The sequence below is a fragment of the Balaenoptera ricei genome, chromosome 3, assembly GCF_028023285.1.
Source record: "Balaenoptera ricei isolate mBalRic1 chromosome 3, mBalRic1.hap2, whole genome shotgun sequence".
Classification (NCBI taxonomy): Eukaryota; Metazoa; Chordata; class Mammalia; order Artiodactyla; family Balaenopteridae; genus Balaenoptera; species Balaenoptera ricei.
Genome location: NC_082641.1, coordinates 170,731,253 through 170,755,387, shown reverse-complemented (window position 1 = coordinate 170,755,387; position 24,135 = coordinate 170,731,253). Strand labels below are relative to the sequence as shown.

Genomic DNA, 24,135 nt, shown 5'->3' with positions numbered 1-24,135 from the left:
TTTTGCGGGCCTCCGCGCATCCCGTGACCCTGTTTTGTGGGCGTGATGTGATAAAAAGGGCCAGAAGCCACACAGACTAGGTTTGGACCTCCCACTAACTCACTGCATGACCTGAGTGCTCTGAGCATTTGGCCTCTGTCTGCAAAGCAGGGGTGATGATTTTCATAGCCACATACCAGGTGGGCAGCAGCCTCAACCGATGGGCACAAGCAACCGCTCGGGGCTCAGGCCAGCAGAGAGCAAAGCTTGTGCCTGCCGTGGAGCCTGTTTGCAAAGTCATTTTTATTATGCCTTATTCCACCCCACCGGGATTAACATGAAACCTGACACACACAGAACCTCACAGCCGAGCATCTTGCAAATCTGTGGGGAACCATTTCCTCAGCGGGTCTTAAAATCAGGCCAAGCTGCAATTTTTTAAAAACTCTTCCTCTCCTCTGCAAGATTCCATAAATGTCTAAGAGTGTGGGGTTCATCCCCCCTCCCTTGGCCAAAAGATCAGCTTTCATTTTTAACCTTCTGCCAGTTCGAGTGCAAAGGCTCCGCTACCCAGGCCCCATCTCAGTTCTTTGCGAGACAGACCCCTGCCCTGCTGCCGGGGCGGGGGTCCGGAAGGGTCTCTGTGGACCGGCTTGATGTTTGCCAACGTGTAGCAAATAGAGCTGGGACACCTGGTAGGCGTCAGAGCCTCGCGGGATCCCCCGAAGCCCCATTTGGGGCATCCCACCATCGTTCTGTGAGATCCCAGCTCCCCCATAGCCAGCCCTGTGCTCTGCCCTGTAGATGACCAGCCGCCCCTTCTCCCAGACGTCCAAGTGGCCCCCAGACCAAGTGCTCCTGCCACCCCAGGGGCAGCCGCTGGCCCAGTGAGGCCGGTGTGCACAGTCACAGGAGCCACAGCCCCCCACACGTGTGCAGAGCAGCCCACCAGGTCCCCGGCGAGGCGGCGGCCTCGTTGCACTTGTGCCTCCGACTCTTCCTCTCTCTGTTCTGACTCCATCTAACCCGCAAGGTGTGGCTTGCTGAACTAACCCAGATCCAGACATCGTGTTCCTTCTGTTCACAAAACCATTTTTAATATTTTGACAGGAAAAGTAAAGGTATCAAACAAAAGCAGATCATTCCAAAGGTAAACACGTGCGACACCGTCTGACACCGCCTTGCGAGCGCCTGGCTCAAGTTTTTCTGGAAAACTGGGGCGGGGGGCGGGAGGTGGCTTTTAACATCTCAAGCTTCTTTGATTCCTTCCCTTTCCTATCATCTCCCCCTTCCCCTCTAGAAAACAGTGTCTCCCGTTGAAATGATACAGAGGTGCCTTTGTTTGGGTTTCCTAGAGGCAGGGCCTGTGATGGGGATCTTTGCACAAGTGGTGTATAAGGGGGAGCTCCCAGGAGAAACCCGAGGTGGGGGAGGGAGGGGGGAAGCAGTCTGCGCAGGGTCCGGACTGAGCCAGGAGGTGGGCTCAGCCTGATCCCCCGGGGGGCCCAGGAGTGTTTACCACAGAGCTTAGCTCGCCAAGAGGCGATGGGACCCTTCTGTCATATCCCCACATCAGGGGTCTTTAGCTGTGAGCCACCTCCAGAGGGCGGGATGGCTGCAGCACCTCGTGGGCGTCCAGGGAGAGGAGGCCCTTCAGCCAGGGGGGTCCTGTCAGGAAGGGGGCAGCTGTGCACCGCTGGCAGCCAAGACCCCAGCAGCCGGCCTTGGGTCAAGTGCACCCAGACGCTCTGCCTAGTCTCTACGTACAGCGTGCAGACGGAGAGTAAAAGCAACCCCTCAGTCTGGCCAACAGGTGGGACAGCGCTAGTCCCCCTCGTCAGCGACAGTAAGGGTTGGCCCATGAGGGAGGGCTGGCCGGATGAGCGCACGTGGAAACACAGGGTGCTTGGCATTCCTTGAGCTGCGAGGAAGGAAGCCAGCACTCCGTAGCTTTTGGCTTCTGGGCACTCGGGCCACAAGAGGCTGTAATCAGCCCACCCGGAGGCAGCGCCATCCACAGGACACAGCCCAGGCTCAGTCCCCCTGTCACCCCCACCAGGCCCACCTGCCCCCACCCTGTCTCTGACAGCACAGCCCCAAGACTGAGCCTCAGAGCTGCCACCCGGGAGGGGCATTGTTGTGGCTCCGGGGACGTCCGAGAGGCCTCTCCCAGTGCCCGCTGGGGTTTTGGGAGGGCAGGCCGGACCCTGTGTTTCTATCCTAGAACCTGCTGGACTCCAAATCCCTGAAGCTCATCATCAGTATGACCCTGCACGACCGCACCACCAAGTCCCTGCTGCACCTGCACAAGAAGAAGAAGCCGCCCAGCATCAGCGCCCAGTTCCAGGTAGGTGGCCCAAGGGGGCAGGAGGCGGTGCTGAACTCAGCCTGACACTCACGTGGCTGGGTCAAAACAAACCCAACACAGGCAGCCTACTGTTATCCCGGGGGCTCCTGACCTTGTCGCAGGTCGACATTTGGGGTTGGGTCATTCTCCGTGGTGGGGGCCGTCCTGTGAGTTGTGGGGTGCTGAGCAGCGTCTCTAGCCTCCACCCACCAGATGCCAGTAGCGTCGTCCAGTCATGACAACCAAAAAGTCTCCGGATCTTGCCAAATTCCCCTGGGGTAACAGAATCACCCCTGGTTGAGAACCACCAAGTTAAAAGAGTCATGAATCAGCACATGAGTTGATGTGACCACCAAACTGTGTCCTTAGGTCATGTTTCCCTTTTTTTACCTGGTTGCCAGGAAGCTCAGGGACACTTTCTTTCTTTTTTTCAGTGGGGTCCAATGGCCGCTGGCCCTTTTTGTTTTGTTTTTTTTTTGTAATTACCTCATGTAGGAACTTCCACAAATCCTCTTTGGAAACAGCAGGCCAGAGACTAAAACCACTGCATCCATGGTCCCTTCTGAGGCTGACCCGTATTTTAAATCCCTACAAAGAGTCTATCTGGTTCCACCACCTTCCCCCCACTTTTCACCTGAGGCAGAAACAGGAGCTGGATGGTCCTGGGAAGATGGTGGCTCTCAGCCATGGGGACCCCTCAGCTCCCTTGGGGGCTCCCCAGGGTAGCACAGCCTCTGGTCAGAATGTCCTGCTGCAACCTCCCATGTCCCACATCAACACAGATGCCCCCCTGCCGATACAGGCAGGTGACCTGGCTCCCCTCCCACCGAGGAGTGTGCCCCTGGGGGTCCCAGCTCAGCACCTTCCCCCTCTCTCCCCAGACGTCCCTTAATAAGCTCCTGGAGGCGCTGGGGAAGGCAGAGCCCTTCTTCATCCGCTGCATCCGCTCCAACGCCGAGAAGGTGAGGGGCTCCCACGTCTCCGTCTCCGGGGAGGTGAAAGCCAAGCCGAGGTCTGGTGGCTCGGCAGGGGGTGTTCCTGTTGGGGGGGGAGGGGGAGGGCTGGTCAGGAGAGTCCTCAAGGAATCAAGTGTCCACACAGGTTTCGGGAACTGTAAACGTGTGCTGTAGCCGGCTGGGGGTAGAGGGGGGTCAGCAGGAGGCAGCAAGGGGAACCTGGTGACGAGCCAAGAATAGAGACGTCGTCTGGAACATGGCGGGGCCCCAGAGAAAGTTTGTTTGAAGAGGGACAGGTCGGGGGTGCTCTTCAGATATATCCCAAAGGCAATCCGTGCAGAGAATGTGCTGGAAGGGAGAGGCTGAAGTCAGGCAACAGGAGCACAGAGCCTGCCGCTCATCCTGAACTTTCTGGAAAGACAGAGCACCAGTGGGGGCCCACGGTGGCGGGCTCAGCCCTTGCAGCCAGGCTTCCTTCTCCCCAGGGGTCCACTGGCCACTCCATCCCCTCAGGGACTTTGCTGGAGGCCATTTGGGACCTGGGCTCCCTCCCAGGCACAAACCGATCTCCGAGCAAGTGCCTCCTGGCCACTCTGTTCACCCACGCTCTCTGTCTCCACTCCTCCTGTTTCCCTGCCTCTCCCCTGCTCCTGGGACGCTCTGCTAACGTCCAGAGCCCAGCTTGGCCCTGCCAGGTGCCACGGCTTTCCGTCCCCAGGCGAGGACCTGGACTCACCCTGTCTCCCCTCCCTTCCCATTCCTGGTCCCCCAGTGGCGTCTCAGAGATTTCTGTCCCCCTTCCCTACCTTCCACCAGCAGCAGAATCAGGCCTGTCTTCTCCACCCATTTGGATTTTGCCTCAGCTTTGGGCAACTCGGGAAACACTCCATCAGCACCTGCTTTGGACAAGGGCCATGCCTGCAGATCATTCTTTGCTGTAGGGGGCGCTATGCTATGCTTTTTAGTGTATTGAGTAGAATCCCTAGTCTCCAAGAGCCCACCACATACCAGAAGCCCCCCCCACAACCCAATCATGACATCCCTCCCCTCATGCCATTCCCTCGCCTCCATCCACTTAAAATAACCCCCACCAACATGGAGTCCAGGCCCCTGAGCTCTGGGCTGGAAGCTCACTGATCCAGCCTCATTTCAGCCCCTCCTCCCCCTCACCCCCACCCCTCCAGCAGCAAGCGTCTCCCTGCATCCCTGTCCACCCCTCGGCTTCCCCTTCCTCCTTCGGGCCTTCACCCAGATGCTCCCTGCCTGTCCTCTACTCGGCCCTCAGGACTCAGCCCAGGGTCCCCTCTCCTGTGACACCTCCCACAGGGGGCCCAGCAGTGTGTTCTGTCTGCCAAATCCCCACCACTCACCCTGATACGTGGCACAGGGTATGAGTTTAACAGGTTTGGGAAGGGGCCTTTAGGAAATAACTCTTTGCAGCAAATTATCTTGAGTGAGGCAGTGAGAAGTGGCATCTGTCTCCCGGACAGCAGGGAATAGAGCAGATCAGATGGCCAAGTTTTCTAGAAGAGATGAATGCCTTAGGCATCACTGCTGAGTGGCCCCATGTCTTTATTCCAAAAAAAAATGTCTGGAGCAAGGAAAAAAAAAAAAAACAGATCCTCCAGGTGCCCACGGCTGCCAGGTTGGGGACATTCCCAGATCAGCCCCAGCCCACGGGTGTGCCCTGACTGCATCCGTATCTGGAGTCCCGAGGGACGGCAGTCACGTGGGAATAGACACCTCCTCCCAGGGATCCCGTCCCCAGCCACCTGCAGGCATCTGCCCTGATTGCTCGATCCTGTTTCAGAAAGAGCTGTGTTTCGATGATGAGCTGGTGCTGCAGCAGCTGCGCTACACAGGCATGCTGGAGACCGTGCGGATCCGGAGGTCGGGCTACAGCGCCAAGTACACGTTCCAGGTAGGATGCTCTCGTGCACATGCGTGGCTGCCTGGGACACTAGCCACCTCCAGAAAGAGCGCTTCTATGGAGCATGGGCCTGGCAGGTCACTTTCCATTAGGGTTTCTCCACGCTGGCACTGTTGGCATTTGTACCAGATCATTCTTCCTCACGGTGGGGGACACAGTTCCTCGCAAGAGGTGTGTTAAACCAAGTGGGGAAGAGGGAACTGCACAAGCAGATCCCTGTGCAGCTCGGCCCTTTATTGAGCATCTTCTGTAATACACACTTTCTTTCTTATTTATTTGTTTGTTTGTTTGTTTGTTTAGGGCTGTGTTGGGTCTTCGTTTCTGTGCGAGGGTTTTCTCTAGTTGCAGCAAGCGGGGGCCACTCTTCATCGCAGTGCGCGGGCCTCTCACTATCGCGGCCTCTCTTGTCGCGGAGCACAGGCTCCAGACGTGCAGGCTCAGTAATTGTGGCTCACGGGCCTAGTTGCTCCGCAGCATATGGGATCCTCCCAGACCAGGGCTCAAACCCGTGTCCCCCGCATTGGCAGGCAGATTCTCAACCACTGCGCCACCAGGGAAGCCCTGTAATACACACTTTTATACCCAGCTCTTTTATTCTGTCAACCAGCAGCAAGGGGGCCCTGGTTCCTATTTTCCCAATATGGAAACTGAGGCCCAAGGAGGTGATGACTTCAGAGATGACTCCCTGGGCTTTCTAGAAACACAGAAGATCACCAGTAACCTCAAATTGGTGAAGACCAAATTACAGCAGTTTCTCAACCACGTCACCATGGACACTTGGGGCTGGGTCATTCTCTGTGGTGAGGGCCGCCCTGTGCACCATTGGGTGTTGAGCAGCATCCCTGGCCTCCACCCGCAAGATGCCAGGAACACTATTCCCCTGAGTTCTGACAACCCAAGATGTCTCCATGTATCACTGAATGTCCCCAGGGGTCAACATGGCCCAGGTTGAGAACCCCTGGCTCATGCTGGGAGCTGGCAGCAGCTGTGTGGCGCTCAAGTGAGCACTGGGCCTGAAACCAGAGGTGGCAGCACCTGGTCCCCGTTCAGGTTTTACCCGTATGGCCTCAGGGACATGGCTTCATTGTGGCATGCCTCCCTTTTTCATCCACAGAGTGGGAATATCGTCTTTCTGATCCTGCATAAATAGGAAAGGCAAATTACCAAAAAGGGAGAAAATGCTGGTGTGTCTCATTAATGGCTTGGCTCTTAAAAATTTGGCGTAATTGTTTACTTAAAAAGGGCATACCTTGGGACTTGCCTGGTGGTGCAGTGGTTAGGATGCCGTGCTTCCACTGCAGAGGGCAAGGGTTCTATCCCTGTTGGGGAACTAAGATCCCGCATGCCGTGCAACACGGCCAGAAAAACTGGGGCAGTGGGGGGACATGCCTCCAGCTACGATTCAGCTTTATAATGAGCCAGACTGTGGGCCCCCCAAGAGCAGCTCCATCTCCTGGCTGCCCCCCAACAACGCCAGCACCCAGCAGGTCCTCAATGGTCACTGGCCGACTGACTGAAAGATCGGTGCTCTATGTCTGCGACAGTCTTCCTTAAGCTTTAGACTGTTTCAGAAAGTCCAAGATTTTAGCTTTGTCAGTACTGTTGACGTCAAACCAAGTTTTGCCTTCGGAAACTCGGCTTGACCAGGGAATTGCTGGAGCCCCGTCTTCTTGTCGGGTGGCAGAAACACTCACGCAGATTCTCCTTTCTCGGCCAAAACCACCCAGGATTTCACGGAGCAGTTCCAGGTACTGTTGCCCAAGAATGCCCAGCCCTGCAGGGAGGTTATCTCTGCCCTGCTGGAGAAGATGGACATAGACAAGAGGAGCTACCAGATCGGCAAGACCAAGGTCAGTGTTTGCACCCCTCAGGGTGGCTGCAAACTGTCCCCCACCTTCTGCCACACACAGAGTCCTCCCACGGCCCAAGCCACTCACTGAAAAATAAGGGGCTCTGCTGAGGAAGTGCGTTTCTTGGGGCCCAGCACGTTATTTCTTCCTGGAAGCCAGAGGGGCAGACCTAAGGTGTGGGGCTCAGGCATCAGACCATCACACCATAGAACAGGATGTTCAGGAACTTTGTAATGTCTGGCAGCTCCCCAACAGGGCTCTACCAGATGTGACAAGTCCCCTCACAGCGCCCCAACGAGTTAATCATATAGAGTTACCATGTGGCCCGGCAATTCCGCTCCTAGGTATCAACCCAAAAGAACTGAAAATAGATGTGCAAACAAATCCTTGTACGTGTATGTTCATAGCGGCACTAGTCACTTGCCAAAAGGTAGAAATAATTCATGTATCCATCAACAGATGATAGAGAAACAAAACGTGGGTCATTCCCTTAGTGGAGTATTATTCAGCCCTGATACACGCTTACGTGGATGAACCTTGAAAACATCATGCTGAGTGAAAGAAGTCAGACACAAAAGGCCGCAGATTGTGTGATCTCATTAATATGAAATGTCCAGAACATGTAAATCCATAGAGACAGAAAGCAGATTAGTGGTTGCCAGGGGCTAGGGGAGGGGGATTAGGAAATGACTGCTAATGGGCACGGAGTTTCCCTTTGGGGTGATGGAAATGTTTCAGAGCTAGATAGAGGTGATGGCTGCACAATCTTGTGAATGTACTAAATGCCACTGAATTGTTCACTTTAAATGGTTAATTTTATGTTCTGGGAATTCTATCTCAATTTTTTTTTTAAAAAAAAAAAAACTCCCCTTGGTCAGGTCAGTCAGCACACCAGCTTGGTCTCACGCACTCCCGGGGTGGGCCGAGCAGACCTGCCGGGTACAGGGGTTCTGGAGGCCATGTTGACCCCTCCTGTGCCCACTCCCTGCTAGGTTTTCCTGAAGGAGACGGAGAGGCAGGCCCTGCAGGAGACACTGCACCGGGAGGTCGTGCGCAAGATCCTGCTCCTGCAGAGCTGGTTCCGGATGGTGCTGGAGCGCAGGCACTTCCTACAGATGAGGCGGGCGGCCGTCACCATCCAGGTCCTGAGGGGGCCCGTGGGGCCGGGGGCGGGGGTGGCCGGGGTCTCGCCCTCCCAGCCCCTGAACGCCCCCTCCACTCTCAGGCCTGCTGGCGGTCCTACCGCGTCCGCCGGGCACTGGAGAGGACGCAGGCAGCGGTGTCCCTCCAGGCCGCGTGGAGGGGCTGCCAGCAGCGGGCAGCCTACCAACTGCAGAGACAGAGCATCATCCGCCTGCAGAGCCTCTGCCGGGGGCACCTGCAGCGCAGGAGGTGAGCGGAATGGGACCAAGCCCCCCGCCCCCCCCCCCCAGAACATGCCACTCACCCGAGGGTTGCCTGAGACACCGTCTGGCCAGTGGAGCTGTCTGGACACAGGGAGGCTGAGGAGGGGCTGGCAGGCATCTAGCCGTCTGGGCACACAGGACCCTAGAGAGACGCTCCAGGGCTGGTAGGTGGCACCTACTGGCAAAACCCCAGGTCACCATTGGAGGTACTCAGTCTCTGCCAGGGACCCCCGCACCACCACTGCACCTTCCCACCCCAGGCAGGTTGGCAGAGCACCTGGATTCAGAGCTGGAGGGTTCAGGCCACCAGGACCAGCCATCGGGGGCTCCCCTCACCCCCGCTCACACACGAAGCCTGGGAATCGACCAGGCCAGGGACCCCAGAGGAATTCAGATCCCTCCCACAACAGACCTAATAAAAGTCCCCCTGAACCAGCCAGGCAGACGTGGCCATGACAACAAGAGGCCACTCCGTGTCTCCCCCTTCCCTGGCTGAGGAGGCTCTGCCTTTCCAGAAGCATCTCTGAGGGCCAGGGTCTCGCCACATGCCACCTGGCCCCCCACCCGTGCACCTGCAGGTAGAAAAGGGGTCCCCAACGCCCTTGGTGGATTTGTTCCTGAAACCACCCCCTTCACTTTCCCCCCACCAGCTTCAGCCAGATGGTGGCAGAGAAGCACAAGGCGGCGGAGAAGGAGAGGGAAGCCCAGCGAGCCGCCCGAGAGGAAACCGCAGAGGCCGGGCCGGGCTGGGCAGCTGGGCAGGAACCCGTGCAGGGCCCAGAACCATCCAAGGACGGCGAGCATTTGGAGCTGGAGCCCGAGGTGTGGCCCAGTGACAGGTCCCCCGTGGAGAGCTCCCAACCGGAGAAGGCACCCCCAGCCCAGAAAAACGCAGCCGAAAGTCACGAGAAAGTGCCCAGCAGCCGGGAGAAGCGCGAGTCGCGCCGGCAAAGGGGGCTGGAGCACGTGAAACTCCAGAACAAGCACATCCAGTCCTGTAAAGAAGAGCACGCCCTCAGAGAACCTTCCAGAAGGGCCGTCCCAGAGCCAGAAGAGAACCTCCCAGAAGACAGAAAGGAGGACAGAGAAGATGAAAGCCCTCGGGACGCAAGGACGGACACAGGGATGGCTCCTCCTGAAAAGCAGCCCGAGGAGCCCCCGCAGCCCGCGCCGGGCAGCCCGGTCTCAGCTGAAGCCCAGGGCGGGAGCCCCAGGCCCGGCCACGTGGAACGACCCACCAGCCTGGCCCTGGACAGCAGGGTCGGCGTGCCGGCCCCCGGTGCCACCCCGGAGACTCCCAAGGACAAGAGCAAGCCGGGGGTTGGCCCGAGGGCCCAGGACAGGCCCGAGAGCCCAGGAGGCTCCACCCAGATTCAGCGGTACAGGGACCCGGACGCCGAGCGGCTGGCCAGCGCCGTGGAGCTGTGGCGGGGCAAGAAGCTGATGACAGCTGGGCCCAGCACCATGCTGAGCCAGTCCCTGGACCTCAGCGAGCGGCACCGGGCCGAGGGGGTTGCCCTCACGCCCACAGAGTAAGCCCTGTACCCTCCTTTCTCCAAGGGCTGGGGTGGGCGGGCAGGGTCGGGGGATACATAGCCAAAGCCTGGAGCAGGACCAGGGCAGCACCATGCGTCCCAGAAACGTGTGAGGCTCTGTGCCTGAGAGCTGACGCCAGGTGGGTGGGAGCCCCAAGGAAGAAGGGCCCAGGGAGCGGGGAAAGGCTTAGGGAAGACGAGGCACCTTCTGGGGACCCTGAAGCCCCTGTCCAAAGGGGCCCAGTTCACACAGAAAGCCTCCAGCCTTGTGGAAGGTGGCCCCTTGGGTTGAGGTCCACCCCCCTCCCCAGCCTGCCTGGACCTCAGTTCCCTCATCAACAGTGGGAGTGATTACACGCACCCAGAGGCTGAAAGAGCAGCTCTCGACACACTTGGACCCCAGTTGGCTAAATATCGGTGACTCCAAATCACCAGCCCCTTGTCCCAGAGGGCTGCCTGTCCAAAGGAATACAGAGATGCAGGAAGATGCAGGCCTTTTGCTAGGACAGGCTTTCTCGGCCTTGGCACAGTGGACCCCTGGGGCCGTCTCGATCTCTGTGGTGGGGGCCGTCCTGGGCACCGTGGGGGGCAGAGCAGCATCCCTGGTTTTCGCCCACCAGATGCCAGTAGCACTACCCTCTCCCTCTCAGTCATGACAACCCCAAACGTCTCCTACTCACCCTCGTCAGTAAAAGCCACATTTCTGTGATCTCGCAGGGAGAGGCGCATTTCCTTATCCACGAGCGACGTCCCCAAGCTCCTCTCGTCCCCGTCCCAGACCAAGACTCAGGTAAAGCTTTAGGCGGCAGCTCTCACCCCTGAGGGTCCAAGCGCCACCAGAAGGGAACGGTGGATAGAATGCATGGTGGCACCGGGACCCCCAACTTCCCTCCGGAGAGGCCGCCTGCCCTTGCTTACCCAGCCCCCCGCCCCTACAGCCTTCCGCAGAAACCATGGACGGGGAGCCCAGCACGAAGAAGCTGGCCATCCAGAAGAAGAAGTCGGGTGACGCATCCTTGGGGACAGATGCTGGGCTGTCCCCAGGCTCCGTCGATTCTAAGTAAGTGTGGGGTTTTGGGGGTGGGCTCAGGCCGCCAGAGGACACCCAGGGTGTCCGGGTCCTCCAGTCCCAGAGCAGTCTGATCTCCTAAGCTGATCACACTTTTCTCACTTTTTTTTTTTTTTTTTTTTTTTTGGCCACATGGCTTGAAGGATCTTAGTTCCCTGACCAGGATTGAACCTGGGCCCTGGCAGTGAAAGCACAGAGTCCTAACCACTGAACCACCAGGAAATTCCCATAAGCCGATTGCACCTTATTATGAAGCTCTTTTGGGGAGATGTTCGCTTAGCAGTTCCGTGAGGAGAAACCCATGCGGAGCTTGGGTTGTGGCCACATTGGGGTGAAATGATTCCCATTGAAACCTAGAGCCAGTGTGGGTCACCTCCTCTGAGGCCACAGACAGACAGTGTCCATTTGGCTGTTTATGGAATGAGAACCAGCTCCCAGCTCCTCTGTCCCCACATCCGGGAACCCCTCCTTGGTCCTTAGATAGCAAAAACTGGGCCAAGGCTCTGTCCCCAGAAAGCCTCTGCCACAGTGCTCTAGGCGGTTCACAGAGCAGAGGGGTTGGGCCCTGGGTCAGGGGAGCTTTGACCCAAAGTCAGGACAGGACCCTGAGGACAGTGAGGAACGGGCTGCAGTGGGAGGAGAGAGCCCCCTGCTTTCAGGAGACCCCACCACCAAAACAAAGTACCACAAACAGGGTGTCTTCAAACAATAGGAGTTTACTCTCTCGTGGTTCTGGAGGCCAGAAGTGTGAAATCAAGGTGTGGGCAGGGCCGTGTCTCCCTCCAAAGGATCTCGGGGAGGATCCTTCCTTGCCTCTTCCAGCTTCTGGGGGCTCCAGGCATTCGTTGGCTTGTGGCTGCATCACCCCCCCTCCAATCTCAGCCTCTGTCTTCACATGACATTCATCTCTCCCCTGTGTCTTCTCTTTTTCTGTCTCTTATAAAGACACTTGTCATTGGCTTTAGAGCGCATCCGGGTAATCCAGGATGACTCAGAATCTTGAGATCCTTCATTTAGTGTCTTAGTCCATTCGGGCTGCTGTAACAAAACACCACAGACTGACCTGGAGCCTGGAAGTCCAAGATCAAGGTGCCAGCAGATTTGGTATCTGGTTCATAGACACCTTCTTCTTGCTGTGTCCTCACATGGCGGAAGTGGTGAGGGAGCTCTCTGGTGTCTCTTATAAGGGCATTAATCCCATTCATGATGGCTCCACCCTCGTGACCTAATCAACTCCCAAGGGCCCCACCTCCCGATAACCATCACACTGAGAGTTAGGCTTCAGCATACAGATACGGGGGGACACAAATATTCAGTCCATGGCATTTAGTCACATCTTCAAAGACCATTTTCCCAGATAAGATCATGCTTATAGGCCCCAAGGGTTAGCACATGGACATATCTTTTGGGTGGAGCCACCATTCACCCCATCACGTACCCAGTATCCATAGTACATGATTTGGTATTTATTCTTTAAGGTTTTTTTCCCCTAACCTTGTGCCTATAAAATAATCTTGGGGGAGGGGATGGGGGTAATTTTTTTTTAATATGAAAATGGGGTCACGCTGTGACATCTGCTCAGCATCTCGCTCTTTTGCCCGACTCCCCTGTCAGTTCACACAGATCAACCGTATTTTTAGTGGCATCCCCTTCCAATGATAACCAAGAAAAGGGCTATTTCTCATTACAGTAAGTGGACCCTTGCTTTGGCCTCACATCTGCCTTCATTTCCTGAGGCTTAAGCGGAATCCCTTACTTTGTCCTACAGATCCACGTTTAAGAGACTTTTCCTGCATAAGAACAAGGATAAGAAATACAACCTGGAGGGCACAGAGGAGACAGAGAACACAGTACCCGGGCAAGTCGTACTGGAAGCCGCCGCCATGAAGAAGAATCTAGAAGGTTGGTCTCAGGGACAGACAGCAGAGCCACTGGGGCCCTTGAGGACCCAGCAGAGCCACTGGGGCCCTTGAGGACCGTCCCCAGATGGGGCCTTGAGTCAGCTGTGGGCCAAGCCCTGGTTGCGGGGCTTCGGGACTGGTCCCCATCCCCAGAGGCGCTCTCTGGCCGCGGACCTCAGTATGCGACAGCACAGGGCCCTGGTTCTCTGCACTCGTGACCATGCCCCAGAGGCCAACCTCAGTCCTCCCCAGGAACCCACTGCCCTTACCAGCTTCTCCTGCCTCCCGTCCCCCTCCCCAGCCCCCTCCAGCCACCAGCACCGCCACGTCACCGGCGAGAAGCACGCCAAGGAGCCAGGAGGCAAAGGGAAGAAGAACCGAAACCTCAAGATTGGCAAAATCACAGTGTCGGAGAAGTGGCGAGAGTCAGTGTTCCGCAAGATCACCAACGCCAACGAGCTCAAGTACCTGGATGAGTTCCTGCTCAACAAGGTGGGCCAGCCAGGGCCCTGGGCCTCCCCAGAAGGCCGTCTCCACCTGGCAGTTTTGCAAACCGTCACACCAAAGCCTTTATCAGGCGGGACTGGAAAGTCCAGGTCCACGGTTCCAACACACAGAAAGTTCTGGAAACCACACGCTTGTTCCTAAGTTTGGCATCAGCTGCTTTTCTGTAAAACCTGGCAGGGGTTCCCGAGAGATCGCTTATAGCCTACATTCATCCTGCTTGGTGGGGATGCTTACATTTTGCTACAAAATGTGTGTCTTACTATGGGGGGCTGCACAGAACGTGTGGAAGCGAGTCACACCTGAATCATCTGATTCTGGGACCCCCGCCCCTGCCGGAATCATCTAGAGCACACGTGCATGTGCACACATGGGTTGGGCGCCCAGCAGAGGCATTCTGTCCTGCAGTTCCTGCCCAGGAAGTTTGAGATCCGCTGTTTAAAGACACTTGGTTTGCTGTCTCAGAGCGCCCCTTGGGGACGGTGGCCCACTTTCTCACACATGTGAGAAAAGGGAAGCACTAGCATCCAGAATAATCTTCCAGGCAAGGCACCTGACACACCCGAGTCCTGCCAGGCTGCTCCTAGGTCATGTAACCTTTCTTTGTCCTGCCGCTCAGCTGCAGCTGAGCGTGAACAAATTATTTTATTTAGAACCCACTTTTACAAAATGCATGCAGTTCCAGGCAGTGATTGAGCACTTAGCGTGTGAGACAGAGGTGAAGAAATCACAGCCTGCACTCAGGGTATTCATGGCCCCAGCTGCAGGCAATCCCACAGCAAACAGTGTGGTGTTTGAGAGCTTCAGAGGGAGACAGCAGGCTGACAGGGACAGTTGAGGGGTGGAGGCATGGTGAAATGACCGGGCCATTTGAGGCAGCCCCCGTCCTGGAGCACAGCCGGGCATTGAGCGCCGGGGTGGGGCGGCAGGAAGGGCCCCAGTTAAACCAGTGTTTCTCAACCAGGGGTGAGTCTGCCCCCAGGGGACACCTGGCAACATCGGCAGATGTTTTTGGTCCCCACGAGCTACCGGCATCTGGTGGGGGAGGCCAGGGGTGCTGCTCAGTTCCCACAGTGAGTGATCCCCAAGACATCAGGGCTGCCACGAGGGCCGGGATGTTTCCCTGCAAGCCCAGGGGAGCCAAGGAAGGACTTGGGACAGGGCAGAGCTATGGCCGCCCAGATGCCCGGCCTGAGGAAACATGGGGTCAGCACATCTCTCCCTTCCTCTCCAGATAAATGACCTGCGTTCCCAGAAGACTCCCATCGAGAGCTTATTCATCGAAGCCACCGAGAAGTTCCGAAGCAACCTCAAGACCATGTATTCCGTCCCTGTACGTGGAGCCCCCAGCCCCAGGGAGGGCCCCCGCGGCAGACCCCATGCCCTCCCCCGGGCACCCCCGTCCGTCTGTCTCACAGAGGGTCACACCCTGCATTGCCGCAGAACGGGAAGATCCATGTCGGCTACAAGGACCTGATGGAGAACTACCAGATCGTCGTGAGCAACCTGGCGGCCGAGCGCGGCGAGAAGGACACCAACCTGGTCCTCAATCTCTTCCAGTCGCTGCTGGACGAGTTCACCCGCGGGCACACCAAGAACGACTTCGAGCCTCCCAAGGTGGGTGCTACCGCTCCGGGCGAGGGAGGGTCCCGGCGCCAGGACGTCGCTGGGGTCGGGGTGTCCCCAGGGGACCCCACACAGAGCTGGCCTTTGTGCTCCCTCACAGCAGAGCAAAGCTCAGAAGAAGAAGCGGAAGCAGGAGCGTGCTGTGAGTATGTGTGTTCTCGCGTGCACGCGCACGTGTGTGCGCGTGTCTGTGTGTGCGCATGTGCACGCGGGCGGGCGTGTGTTTTCCTACCCGGCCTTAAGGGATCCCGGTCCTGAGACGCCGCAGGCAGTGTCCCCACTGTGCGGCCCCGTGGCGACCCCGTTGGGGGTCCACCTTCCCACTCGGCCCCCCGCCCCCACTGCTCCAGGTCCAGCAGCACAACGGGCACGTGTTCGCCAGCTACCAAGTGAGCATCCCCCAGTCATGCGAGCAGTGCCTCTCCTACATCTGGCTCATGGACAAGGCCCTGCTCTGCAGTGGTGAGTGCCCCTCGCCCACCGATCGCCCACTGCGCCCCTGACCCCCCCAGGCCCCCCGACTCCCACCGCACAACCCCTGACCCCCCACCATGTCCCCAACCCCTCACGGTGCACCCAGGCCTTCACCCCAGCTACAGGGCCGATCCTCCCAGAGCACTGCCCTCACCACAGGGGCAGTAAGGCCGCACCTCACCCACTCAAACCCCCCGCTGTCACGCTGGGGCAGAGGCCAGTCCTCAACTGACCCCCAGGCCCCCGCCCCAACTCCGCAGTCTCCCCTCTGCATGCCTACCTGGGCAAGTCACCCTGGGCCCTATCTCCGGGTCTTTGTTCATGCTGCTCTCGCTGCCTGAAGTGCCGGCCCCTCCCCCATGTGCCAGGCGAGGCCAGTCAGTCCCCACAGGGACCCTGAGAGACAGGTGCAGCCCAGGGTGACCCAGCTGGCCCACAGTCAGGCAGCCAGGAGGTGGCCAAGGCCGGGTGGGAAGCCAGTCAGCCCCCCCGGGCCCAGGCTGGGTCAGGCAGGCCTCTCGCACTGCTGTTTTCCTGCCAGGACCAGTCAGGGTTGGCTTTCTTTTCGGGCCAGGGTAACCTCTCCCCTTGGCCCCTGTGAGGAGCAGCCCACCACTCCGTGTCCATCGTAAATACCCAGGCAGTTGTCACTGTCCTGAGACACGGGGACAGGCGGCCACGGGACCCGTGGGTCCCCGATGTGCTGTCAGTGACTACCCTCTCCCCCTCCCTCACCATGACCTCCTAGTGTGCAAGATGACCTGCCACAAGAAGTGTGTGCACAAGATTCAGACCTACTGCTCTTACACAAGTGGGAAGAAGGTGAGCCCGCTGGGGCCGGGAACTTTCCAGAACACCTGGGGGAGGCCGTTCTGAGGGATGTGGAGGAGAGGGTGTGCGAGGTGCCAGGCCAAGGCTGGGTGTCAGGTGGGAGCACGGAGCTGGTGGGAGGGGCTGGCCCCGAAGCAGAGCGCACCCCGGTCCTGTCAGAGCCCCCAGAGGGCCCCCCAAAGCTGGGGCCAGGCTTGTGTGTGCACCCCAAGCCTTGGCCCTGCTCTTCCCTCCTCCAGGTGGAAGGAAACCCCTACCCTGCACAGGGGAGGCGGGGTCCTACGGGCTGGCACAAGCCAGGATCAGCTGGGCCGAGGGGACTGTGGCACCTCACACAGGGACCCCCTGCCAGCAGCCATCCGGGGACCTCCCCAGCCCGGCACCTCTGGCAGCCGTGCAAGAGAAGACGAGGAGCAGGGTGGGACGGCGGCCACAGAGGAAGCCGGGCTGGCGGGGGGTGACAGGGAGGACAACCAGCCCAGGCCCGACCCTCACCCCCATCCCCGTCGTCGCAGATCGAGCCAGGCACTGAGCCGGGCCACTTTGGCGTGTGCGTGGACAGCCTGACCAGCGACAAGGTCTCAGTGCCCGTCGTGCTGGAGAAGCTTCTGGAACACGTGGAGATGCACGGCTTGTACACCGAGGGCCTCTACCGCAAGTCAGGTGCCGCTAACCGCACAAGGGAGCTCCGGCAGGCGCTGCAGACAGGTGGGTGCTGCGGACGGGTAGGTGTCAAGGGCAGGAGGGCGCCGCGTGGGGCTCCAGGCTCAGCCCTCCTGCCTTCCCCGAGCTCACCGGCCGCCGCGCCCTCCCCGCAGACCCCACGGCGGTCAAACTGGAGAACTTTCCCATCCACGCCATCACCGGGGTGCTCAAGCAGTGGCTGCGGGAGCTGCCCGAGCCCCTCATGACCTTCGCCCAGTACGGCGACTTCCTCCGCGCCGTCGGTGAGTCCCACCGTGGCGAGAGCCGGCAGGTGGTCGAGGTCGGGGGTCAGAGCCTCGAGCATGTGCTGTGGCCGGTCAGGGAGGAGGGACCCCGTTGCCCCCAGCTGAGAAACCGGGCCCCAGACAGTCCGAGGCTACCCGGCGCCCTGGGGCCTGTCGGGTGAGGGCCGCAGGGAGCTGACCCCCGGGACCCTCCTAGAGCTGCCAGAGAAGCAGGAGCAGCTGGCCGCCATCTACGCCGTCCTGGAGCACCTGCCAGAAGCCAACCACAACTCCTTGGAGAGGCTCATCTTCCACCTGGTCAAGCAAGTGCCTGCCCTCCTGTTGCCCCGCCCTCTGGGGGGTGGGGTCCCAGCAAGAGCCGCGCCACGGCGTTCCCCGGGCTGGCGTTCTCTGGTGGCTCCACACCAGGATGTGAGCCCATACTGGGGGGTCCAGGAGGGGGGCCCCCGGCTTCTTTGTGGCGCCTCTCCACCCTGCAGGGGCGAGCGTTTCTCACCTGCCAGCTGCGGCAGCATCTTCCCAGCACCTTCCCGGGATCTGGACTCCGGGCTTGGGGCTCCCTGTGGCCACCCCCTAACTGCCGCTTGCTGCACAGGGTAGCCCTGCTTGAGGACGTGAACCGAATGTCACCCAGCGCACTGGCCATCATCTTTGCGCCCTGCCTCCTGCGCTGCCCCGACAACTCGGACCCACTGACCAGCATGAAGGATGTCCTCAAAATCACCACGTGAGTACCAGGACCGGCTGGCCCCCACCCCCCAACATGCGCTCAGGGCAGCCGAGCCAGGGATCCCACAACCTAAAGACGAGAGCCCTCTCCAGAATCCTAGGACTGGCCTGGCCTCGGTAGTGTGTAAGTGTGCCTGCAGAGGAAAGTCTAGAAGAACACAGCCCGATCACAACGGCCCCGGGAGGTGTCCTGAGCACTGGGGTCCTGGGTAAACTTCGTTTGGTCTGTCCACCCTTCTTTCTTTGCTAACGAACACACGTGACTTTTGTACTAAAACCGAACTTCTAACAAAGTCTGCGTGTGTGCTGGCTGCTGTGAGCGGCGAGCAGGGCTCTCCTGACAGACGAGGGACAAGAAGCAGCCTGGCCTCATGGTGGCATCGTAGGGCTCACACGTGCCCACACCCGGGTGGAGACCTGGCAGCATCTCCTCAAGCAGCAAGAGCATGCCTTCTGAGTTCTCTTGAGGGTGAAAAACCAAAAAAGGGGAGAAACCCCTCATCCTCTGTCCAGGGTGAGGGGCAGGTGGTGAAGCCCCACATTCCCAGCCTCTGGGAGCAGTGAGAGCCTGCAGCAAACAGAAGCGGTTTTCTCGAGGTTCCTTCTTCCCCGCAAACGATCTTCGAAAGTTCTCAGAAAGTGCTTCAAAAAAAAAAAAAAGTTCTCAGAAAGCGCCGCAAGGGACTTCCCTGGTGGTCCAGCGGTTAGGACTCAGTGCTCCCAATGCAGGGGGCCCAGGTTCGATCCCTGGTCCGGGAACTAGATCCCACATGCATGCCACAACTAAGATCCCACGTGCCACAACTGAGACCCCACGCAGCCAAATAAATAAATAAATATTTTTTTTTAAAAACACACACACGAAAAAAAGAAAGTGCCTCAAAAAGAACTCAGAAAGGGACTTCCCTGGTGGTCCAGTGGTTAAGACTCCACGCATCCACTGCAGGGGGCACGGGTTCGATCCCTGGTTGGGAAATGAAGATCCCACATTCCTCGCAGCACAGCCAAAATATAAAAATTAATTAAGAGGAAAAAAAAAACTCAGAAGGAGGTCAGCAGACATCCATCACTAAAAGGACATTGTTTAGACTTCGAGTTGTAAAAATAACCTGGGGACTTCCCTGGTGGCGCAGTGGTTAAGAATCCGCCTGCCAATGCAGGGGACACAGGTTCGAGCCCTGGTCCGGGAAGATCCCACATGCCGCGGAGCAACTAGGCCCGTGAGCCACAACTACTGAGTCTGCGCTCTGGAGCCCGCAAGCCACAGCTACTGAAGCCCACACACCACAACAAAGAGTAGCCCCCGCTCGCCGCAACTAGAGAAAGCCCGCGCGCAGCAATGAAGACCCAACGCAGCCAAAAATAAATAATAAATAAAATAAATAAATTAAAAAATAATAATAATAAGAACCTGTCACCCAAGGTGGTTTCAGGAGGCAAAACACAGGAAGGCCCAAGGGCTACGCCTGACAGTGCACACCCCACACCCCGGGCCACACTCGAGATCAATGAACAGCTGCTGGTAGGCAGAGTGGAGGAGAGTCCAGTGTGGCCCTGACACTACCTGGGCAGCGGTATGCTGTTGATGGATTTGCTTCCAGCATGTTCCTTGCGTTTTTTTTTTCTTATGTGGTCATGACAATGGGAAACCTGAGTCATGACTGCTTCTCCTCCAGGCTGAGTCTGTCCGGTCCCACCACACCCTCCCTGCCTCGGTACTGACCACTGAGGCTGGCCCTGACCACTGAGCAGATGTGCCTTGGGTCACAGCGCAGTTCTAGAGCCCTTGGGGCAGCTGCCTGCAGCCCCTGGGACAAATCACCCAACCTCCATGGTACTGTACTTCCTCCTTCAGACGAGGAGGCTTATTAAGACAAGGATTCAGGCTCAGAGAGGTGGGGTGAGCTACACGAGGTCACACAGTGAGTGAACTGGGGCCACGATGGGAGCCACAGCCATGTCCGTGGCCCTGCCTGGTCTCTGGGTCTCTGTCTCAGCCACCATGCCCCAGTCTCGGGCCAGCATCTCCCTAGATGCAGGCCCCCATGTTGACCATACCCCCCGAGGCGGTAGCTGAGTCGCCTTCTCCACAGGTGCGTGGAGATGCTGATCAAAGAACAGATGAGGAAGTACAAAGTGAAGATGGAGGAGATCACCCAGCTGGAGGCCGCCGAGAGCATCGCCTTCCGGAGGCTCTCTCTCCTGCGACAAAACGCTGTGAGCAACGCAGGGCGGGGCTTCGGTGGGGGCGGGGCCTGGTGGGAGTGGGGACCGGTGGGCGGGGTTTGGACATTGGGCGGGGTCTCACTTATCCGTCCAGCACACTCTCCCAGCACACCCTGGGCCACCGACAGCCTGACCTGAGGTCTCGTGGCAGCATGTTTAGGGGCTGATTCCTCACCTCGGCCAAAAGACCACCATCCTAGCTCAGCCTCAAGGCCAGCTGCCGCTCTCAGCAGTGGGGGTCCTGTCACCTACTTGGTGGTGGTCCTGGTCATCCTCCAGCCATGTCCCTGGCTGCCCTGGGCCCCCCCCACAGGGAAACGTTGCCACAGCAGAAGTGGCCTCACAGTGGGGGGGTAGAGGGATAAGAGGCCAGTCCCAGGCTCCTGTGGGAGGGTCCTGTCCTTGTCCCGACAGTCAGACGTGGCCTTATGCCCATGACTAGCGCCTGTGCCCTGGTCATGGCCCTGTGTGGTCACCTACTCTTCATCTCTCCCCCAGCCCTGGCCTCTCAAACTGGGGTTTTCGTCTCCTTATGAGGGGGTCCTGGTATGTACACGTACGGTGGGTCCTCCTCGCATGTCTCCCAGTGCGGTGCATGCTGGGGTTCCTCTCAACCCCTAGGGTCCTCGTAGGATAGAGCGAGCGTGTCCTAACCTTCTGGAAGTGCATGCTGGGGGAAACCCATTGCCTGCTGATTGCCTGTGCTGAAGATGACTAATGAGCCACGTGCCGGCCACTCGGTCCCTGCATGATCCCCGGAGAAGCCTCTCTAAGCCTAGCCATCCATGTCAGAACTAACCTCCCCCGGAGCTGCTCGCTCCACCCTCTCTCCATCCACAAGCACTGACCCCCACCCACCCAGAGGGGCTGGCCAGACCTGCCGCTTCTCTTTGCAGATCAAGAACCCCAAGGCCCGGATGAGCAGCAGCGGTGGCCTGGAGGAGCTGGGGGTGCTGCCAGAGGAGGAAGTGGCCGGCGGTGAAGAGGATCGCGAGAAAGAGATCCTAATTGAGCGGATCCAGTCCATCAAGGAGGAGAAGCAAGTGTCTCTCCGAACCCTTGCCACACTCGGCCGCCCTGTCCAGCCCCCATCCACTGGCCCCCCCCACTATAGGGGATCTGGCTGTTAGGAAGCTGATGGGCTAGGCTCAGTCCCGTGGTCCAGTGCCCACCTCACGGGGTGCTGCTGTCCTAAAACACAGCCTAAGCTCGTTAAACCCCCTGCTTGACCACAGGGAATCACGGTGGTCCATAGGGAGAGAAGGGAAACAGAGGGGTGATGCCTGAACTTTGTCTTAAACTTGGCCTTAGCTAGGGCGATCCACCAGTTTGTTGTCCGGTCAAGATGGAAGTATGAAGGGAGATGCTGTTTAAAAATTATGCCAGGAGAACAGGTGTAATCCAGGCCCCCTGGGCATCCTAGCCTTAGGAGTAGGGTAGGGCACTCCAGGCAGAGGGAACAACATGTGCAAAGGTCCTGAGGCAGGAGCCCCTCACTAGCTGAGTACTAACTAGGCCAGATGCCTGGCTTCCCTCAGCAGCCTGACACCTTCCTCACATGAGCTTCACTGAGTCAGGGGCATTTTGGGCCAGGTGTGCTTTTGGGGTTGGGTTTGGGGTGCTGGGGGCAGGGAGACCCCTCCAGGACCAGGATGACCTACTCTGTCCCCTACTGGCCTGGCACTTTTCCGTGGGGTGGTCTTCCACCATGGAACAGCCTTAGACACTGTGACCCTGTCATCCCCAGGGAGGACATCACGTACCGGCTGCCAGAGCTGGACCCTCGAGGCTCCGATGAGGAGAACCTGGACTCAGAGACATCAGCTAGCACCGAGAGCCTGTTGGAAGAGCGGGCTGGGCGGGGGGCCTCGGAAGGTCAGTATTAAGGTAGCGTCTGCTTTTTTCCTTCCCATGTCCACACCCAGCAGGCCCCCGGGCGAGGGTCCATCTGCCGACCCTGAAGCTGCAGTAACCCTGCCATCTGTCTCTCAAAAGGGCCCCTCGCGCCTGCTCTCCCCTGCCCCAGCGCACCCACCCCGAGCCCCCTCCCCGAGGCGGCTGCCCCTCCTCGACGAAGGCCGTCGTCCTTCATGACGGTTAGAGTGAAGACCCCCCGGCGGACCCCCATCATGCCCACGGCCAACATCAAGCTCCCGCCCGGCCTGCCCTCCTATCTCCCTGGCCGGGCGCCAGGTGCCCAGGAAGCTGCCACCCCGGTGAGGCGCCGAGAGCCACCTGCTCGCCGCCCAGACCAGGTACACTCTGTGTATATCACACCCGGCACCCACCTGCCCACTCAGGGCCCTCAGGAGCCCCTGGACAAGGACGACCGGCCACCCGGGACCAAGCGGAGGTACTCGGACCCCCCAACCTACTGCCTGCCCCCTGCCTCGGGCCAGGCCAATGGCTGAGGGCCCACAGCTGTCAGAGTCCGCATATCCAAGGACGACCCGGTGCCAGAGCTGGGTGCCAGAGCTCCAGAGCCAGCATTCAGTGGTCTGAGAAGGATCCGGAATGAAAAGCTCCAAGAGCGATGTGAGGTGGGCACCGACTCCAAGTGAGTGCAGGCAGGGAGAGGCCGGCTGAGGCCCGGCTGCCCTTGCTGAGCCCCTACGTCACACGGAGTCGCCCGCCCAGAGCACCGAATCATGGCGGGCAGCCTGGCATCTCCCATCTCCCCTTTTGTACGTTTTTCTGGTCACTGTTTCTTTGGGCGTGGTTTACATAACTTTAAACTGTAACAGCCTTAACAGAAGACCAAATTGTTTTTTTATATGTGTATGTACAAACTTTTATATTAACGCCCTGCATCTCCCTTATAACCTGGACATGAGTCTTCAGAGTAAAGGCCACACAGCCGCGAAGCTTTGGAGGCTCAGACCCACGCTGAGGGACAGCTCTGGGGACAGTCTGAGGGCTAGGACCCTGCACGAGGGGTTTGAACACTTGTGGCCCCTGACTGCCCCAAGTCTGTCTTGGACTCGTATTCTGGCCCGGCCAGTGGCCACCTGGCCGACGTGCATTCGAGGGAACAGTGAGCCTTCCGTGGTGATCAAGACTGTTGGCTGGAGACAGGACACGAGGTTGTAGGCAGCCTCCACTCCAGGCACCACAGACCTCACATCCCAGGGAGACTCGAAGGTGGCCATCACTCCTTGGTCCACTGTGCCCTGGACACAGGAGGCTGGAGGAGGCCACCCTTGGCACTGCCCGCCCCATGTGGCAGAACAGGAGCCCGCAACTCAGGACCGCTCATGGGTGGGGAGGGCAAGGCCTGGGGTTGTATGTCCCTACAAGTCTACAGTGACAGCCTGGACATCTGGCATCTCCGGAGCGGGGCTCCCCTCTTAGGCTCAGCCCACTCTCTGGACACATGGCCCCAGGTCTGGAACAAAAGGCACCCACAGGCCGTGTGAAATTAAAAAAAAAAAAGTGCCTGAGAGGTGTCTGCATGCAGTTCCTACTCAGGCCAGCTCCAGGCTGAAAGGGCAGGGGTTGGCGGGTGGGGGTCAGCCCTGTGGCCTCAGCCAAGAGGGGTACAGGGCAGGGATTGGGCCCCTTGCCTGGAAGGAGCTGCCTTGTTCCTCCAACTGACTTTGCTGTTTGTTACTAGAATTTCACACATAGTTTTCACACAAGGGACGTGGGCTTTGCTGGAAGTTCTTTTTATTGATCCAGAAAGCTGGGAAAGCAGGCAGCTCCTGGCAGAGCCACATTCAGTGAGGAGAGCCTGCTGTCCTGGGAGCTGCCTCCTGTCACACCTAGCCTCTCCCCAGCCAGGGCTTAAATGTCAACTGATGGGGCCGTCCACCCTGGGTGGGG

The 24,135-nt window shown here is 58.7% G+C and overlaps 1 protein-coding gene across 10 annotated transcripts in view; it reads left to right on the top strand.

The window, feature by feature from the left end:
* MYO9B (myosin IXB) overlaps window positions 1-23,748 on the top strand; it is an 89,455-nt gene extending 65,707 nt beyond the window's left edge. For 6 of the 10 annotated variants that reach the window (XM_059918158.1, XM_059918153.1, XM_059918160.1 and 3 more), the window contains 26 exons: window positions 1,090-1,129; window positions 2,204-2,326; window positions 3,208-3,288; window positions 5,093-5,203; window positions 6,940-7,062; window positions 8,055-8,204; window positions 8,288-8,454; window positions 9,119-10,000; window positions 10,721-10,793; window positions 10,942-11,063; window positions 12,841-12,974; window positions 13,275-13,465; window positions 14,712-14,810; window positions 14,921-15,094; window positions 15,204-15,245; window positions 15,454-15,565; window positions 16,326-16,399; window positions 16,924-17,116; window positions 17,227-17,355; window positions 17,555-17,660; window positions 17,954-18,085; window positions 20,181-20,304; window positions 20,812-20,859; window positions 21,210-21,352; window positions 22,061-22,188; window positions 22,309-23,748. In XM_059918158.1, the coding sequence (XP_059774141.1) occupies window positions 1,090-1,129; window positions 2,204-2,326; window positions 3,208-3,288; window positions 5,093-5,203; window positions 6,940-7,062; window positions 8,055-8,204; window positions 8,288-8,454; window positions 9,119-10,000; window positions 10,721-10,793; window positions 10,942-11,063; window positions 12,841-12,974; window positions 13,275-13,465; window positions 14,712-14,810; window positions 14,921-15,094; window positions 15,204-15,245; window positions 15,454-15,565; window positions 16,326-16,399; window positions 16,924-17,116; window positions 17,227-17,355; window positions 17,555-17,660; window positions 17,954-18,085; window positions 20,181-20,304; window positions 20,812-20,859; window positions 21,210-21,352; window positions 22,061-22,188; window positions 22,309-22,724 (4,117 nt within the window). In that variant the 3' untranslated portion in view covers window positions 22,725-23,748. Of the gene's footprint in view, window positions 1-1,089; window positions 1,130-2,203; window positions 2,327-3,207; window positions 3,289-5,092; window positions 5,204-6,939; window positions 7,063-8,054; window positions 8,205-8,287; window positions 8,455-9,118; window positions 10,001-10,720; window positions 10,794-10,941; window positions 11,064-12,840; window positions 12,975-13,274; window positions 13,466-14,711; window positions 14,811-14,920; window positions 15,095-15,203; window positions 15,246-15,453; window positions 15,566-16,325; window positions 16,400-16,923; window positions 17,117-17,226; window positions 17,356-17,554; window positions 17,661-17,953; window positions 18,086-20,180; window positions 20,305-20,811; window positions 20,860-21,209; window positions 21,353-22,060; window positions 22,201-22,308 lie in introns of all 10 variants that reach the window. The other 4 variants (XM_059918161.1, XM_059918162.1, XM_059918155.1 and 1 more) reach the window with 3 other exon arrangements.
* Window positions 23,749-24,135: the final 387 nt, after the last annotated feature.